This window comes from Lactuca virosa, chromosome 3, assembly GCF_052849685.1.
Source record: "Lactuca virosa cultivar CGN04683 chromosome 3, Lactuca_virosa_CGN04683_v6, whole genome shotgun sequence".
Taxonomy (NCBI): domain Eukaryota; kingdom Viridiplantae; phylum Streptophyta; class Magnoliopsida; order Asterales; family Asteraceae; genus Lactuca; species Lactuca virosa.
In genome coordinates, this window is record NC_136428.1 from 180060730 (window position 1) to 180064750 (window position 4021).

Here is a 4021-nt window from a genome sequence, read left to right on the forward strand (position 1 = left end):
CTTATAAAAATAAAAATAATAAATAAAAGACCATATACCGAAATTACTCCAAAGTTCCAAACCACATGCACTATTCATATAATTTACTCTTACTTTAATTTAATTATTATAAGTGAAAATAATGTGGTTTAGGAATATATAAATATAAAAGTTATGATAAGAAATTATCATCAAAAACTTTTTAAAATTATAGTAACAAAAAGTTTCTTATTTTAAAAGTTACATTTACATAGATTTGAAAAGGCTCACTTTACCATGTTGACTTAGGGCGGCTCGGCTGTCGGCTCATTTCACTCAGTGCGTGTTGTGGGGGTCTCAAGTATAGTCACACTCTATTCTTACACTACGCACCTACCCCCTTATCCTACGCACCCACCCCACACTCCCTCAAAACCCCACTCTGTAAAAGTGAAAACGAAAAAGAAGCCGTTTTCAGAGGATAAACAGCAGCACACTGTTCGTCATCAGGTAACAGCTACGCTCTCGTTAATCACTCCATCTTCCTTTCTAGGGTTTATAGTATAATCAGTCTAAGATTACGATTGCTTTTTGAGCTTTTCGATTTTCCTTTCTCTTTTTTGATTCCGTGTGTCTTGTCAGATCGTTAGTTGCGTCTCGTGAGTACAAGAGAAAAAAGGAAAAGCTTCTTTTGATGACGAGACGTACGGTGGTTTTATGCAAGCTAATGTGAAGTTGTTTTCTGGAATACGGTTTTTGCAGAAGATTCCTCTGTTGTTTCGTGTCAAAATCATTATCAACCTCGGCATTGCCTGAGAGATTCCTTAATGTGAAACTTGAACAGAGTGAAAGTGAGAAATTACTGTGATGTTTGTTCGACGTGAATCGGTGAAGAATAAATTGAGATTTATGATGAGAATGTGGTTTGATTTTGAGCAGAAGCTGAAAAAATAGCAGTGTAGGTTTTTTTTTATCCACCGAATCGAGTCTGAAGTTTTTGGGGAAGAAGATGAGTGATAGTGCGAGTGTAACGGCGTCGTCTTTAGCGATTACGGAGAATAAACCTCGAAGAACTGGTGGATGTGTCGGTATCTTCTTTCAACTCTTCGATTGGAACAGAAGGTTCGCTAAGAAGAAACTTTTCTCCAAGAGATTACTTCCTCCAGGTTCATATTCTATAGTTTATGCAAATTAGCGACTTCTCTTTTGATTTTTTCTTCAGTTACTTATACACATTGTTGATTCCACCACATTACATTGAAATCGACGAACCGGTGTTCATTTTTGTTGTTTCGATTTCACAGATCGTGCAAAAGAAGCTTCAAAAAAGTTCGGAGGTGATGAGAAGCTGCCGAAACTAAGACTGGTATGTCAAAACTCAAAATCACTTCAACTTTTGCTCAAACTCTTCCTATTCTTCTTCCTTTTCTGATTTTGATTTTTTTACCACTTTAGATTGCTGATGAAAACAGTGGGGGATTCCCAAACATGAACAAAAATGGCGTTTCAACTTGTAACAATGGAGTTCAAACTCCTAGTTTAGTCGCTAGGCTTATGGGGTTGGAGTCTATGCCATCATCTGTAAATCGCGACAAGCTTCACAATCACAAAGCTATATGCAACAAAGAAGAATCCGAAAAGGAAACCACAAGACAAGATTTTAGGCCTCAAAAGCTTCAAAAAACAATGGCGGATAGAAGATGTGTAACTAGATTTGGAGCAGAAGCATTACAACTCAAAAACGTTCTATCTCGATCAAAAAAACATCATCGTCATCATCCAAAACTTGCTTCCCCTGTAAAAACCACAACACATCATTCAAGAAAGAACACATCAAGGTTAATTGGTGCTGCTTCTAGGATTCTAGAAACTAGAAACAAGTCTAAATTTGCTATCACTTATCCTCATAGTGTAAGAACAGAGCGTATGAAATTAAAAAGTGAAAATCTTGAAGCATCCTGCAAAAACTGTGGTAATCTTCTTCACATTGCAGAGAGAGATTCTCATTCCCAAACATCTGTCTTTGATTCTCAAAACCTTTTTCAAGATAGTAACACAAGATTCAATCAAGAACAAGAATTTGTTGCATCTTCAAACCGAAGATTGAACTGTTTTCCATCTGCTACAGATGCAGTTAGTGATAATACCAAAGATTTTGTTGCATTGAATAGGAGTTTAAGTGGTCAAACTCGGTCAAGGGCACCAAATAAAGTTGAGGATACAAAGAGGAATAATATCGTATCTCGAGGGCAGAAAAGACATTTAACACAAGGTTATGGTGTAATGGGTTCTTCAAATAACAAGCCAAGAAGGGTCATGAGTGCTTCATGTAATGGAAAACAGATGAAGCATGAACATCAGGGGCAAAATGGGAATGGAATGATGTTTAAATTTAGTTCACCAATGAAGAACACGTGTGAAAAAGTAGAGAAAAGAAGGAATCAAAATCAAAATGTTTCATATTGTAAATTACGCAAAAGGCCTACATCAAATCAGATTGACAAATTCCCATTGACTGGAGATTCTTTGGGTGCTCTTCTTGAAGCAAAATTGAATGAGTTGACTAGTCAAACTTCAACAAAAAGAACACCTGCTCATATTTTTCAAGAGCTTTTATGTGCTTTAAATAAAGAAAACCCACTTCCTCAAAATGATGTATTCTGTTTACAGGTATGTTTCCTAACTTCTCATTTATCTTGGATGGAATGGAATCAACCATTCCATTCCATTCCTTTTCTTCCATTTCTTCCATCATACCAAACCTTTTTTTTTTCCATAATTAGACAAATTCAGAAAAATCTGGATACAAAAACAGCAATCATCTTAGCCCAGGATCAGTTCTTGAAGCCTCTTTTTCAAATGACAGCTGTTGTTCCAGTAGTTTGGAAGATAGCTCAGGTAAAAAAATTGTAATTTCAATAATTTCAATGATTTAATGATTTAATGATATAATAATTTTTTTTTATATGATTGAAGGAAGAATGCAACACACAGATTCCACGAGTTACTCATACGATGAATCGCATTTTCAAAAGTTTCAAAACAGCGAATTGGTGGACACAATTGCAGAGATAATGTGGACAAAATTCGGCAACTTTTTTGGATATGGAAACGCAAAAACAAGATATCAAGTGAAGCGATTTGTGTTTGATTGTTTAATTGAATATTTGGATTCGAATTGTGGAGTAATGGGGTCGAAGGTTTTGATTGATGAAGTAATGGAAGAGGTGATGAGGTGGATGGATTTTATTGGTTTGAATGCGGATGAGGTGGCGGAAAGGGATATGAGTTATTGTTTGGTGAAATTGATGGATTTTGAGATTGAATGTCGTGAGATTGGTGGTAGAATTGAAGGGGATTTAGTTAATATGTTGGTTGATGAAATTGTGTATGATTTTGCAACGATTTAGTTAATTAATGGAGATGGTTTTGTATAAATTGAAATATTGAGTGGTAAATTTTCAAGGGATTGTTTTATGTGCGTCTTTTGATTTGTTTTTGGTGGTAGTGATTTTGTGAAAGGGGTTGAGTTTTTAGGGTTTATGGTTTATGTGCAATGTGTATATGATTGATTGATCAATATCTCAAATCAATGTCATTTGTTCTCTTATTGGAATATAGAATCCTTAGTAATGTGTATATATGTTACGTTGATTGTCACAAAATGTGGTAGTGCATAATGTATATCGACAAAGCTCTCATCACAAACCTCTTAACTATGTAGCTTCTTTACATGCTTCAAAAATCACGATGTACTATGCTTTAGTAGTTGACAAAGTCACAATAGAATGCAAGGTTGGTCTTCAATTCACAAGTCACTACAAAACTACCAATGGTGAAAACATAACCTACGACCTTCACTTTTCCCAATTTTATATGGTATATGAATCGACAAAACTAGTCCTAATTTGAGTTTTCCAAATTCCAAGGATCAAATGTACAACAAAGGTATTTGAAAAACTAGTCCTACTTTCAAATTAGTTTTGGATGCTTATATAAAGCGATCACAAAGGTCCTGGCAGAGCGGTTAAAGAAGGTAGTCCATTTAGTTGTAAGCCCAGCT

The 4021-nt window shown here is 35.3% G+C and overlaps 1 protein-coding gene across 2 annotated transcripts; it reads left to right on the forward strand.

Moving 5' to 3' along the window:
* The first annotated feature begins 353 nt into the window (after positions 1-353).
* On the forward strand, positions 354-3439 carry TRM22 (DnaA initiator-associating protein). 2 transcript variants are annotated; one of them, XM_079085894.1, is made up of 6 exons: positions 354-468; positions 601-1124; positions 1263-1324; positions 1414-2628; positions 2742-2856; positions 2935-3439. In XM_079085894.1, the coding sequence occupies exons 2-6, from the start codon at positions 968-970 to the stop codon at positions 3366-3368; spliced, it is 1983 nt and encodes a 660-aa protein (XP_078942020.1). In that variant the 5' UTR covers positions 354-468; positions 601-967; the 3' UTR covers positions 3369-3439. The 2 variants fall into 2 exon arrangements, with proteins under 2 accessions (XP_078942020.1, XP_078942021.1); XM_079085895.1 differs by having other exon boundaries at positions 435-468; positions 721-1124.
* The last annotated feature ends 582 nt before the right edge of the window (positions 3440-4021 follow it).

What these genes read in the sequence shown, in the direction of transcription:
- TRM22 (XM_079085894.1), top strand. Translation starts at nt 968, where the DNA reads ATGAGTGATAGTGCGAGTGTAACGGCGTCGTCTTTAGCGATTACGGAG. An exon ending in CAAGAGATTACTTCCTCCAG is followed by an intron (nt 1,125 to 1,262) that starts GTTCATATTCTA and finishes TCGATTTCACAG; the next exon opens with ATCGTGCAAAAGAAGCTTCA. An exon ending in TAGTTTGGAAGATAGCTCAG is followed by an intron (nt 2,857 to 2,934) that starts GTAAAAAAATTG and finishes ATATGATTGAAG; the next exon opens with GAAGAATGCAACACACAGAT.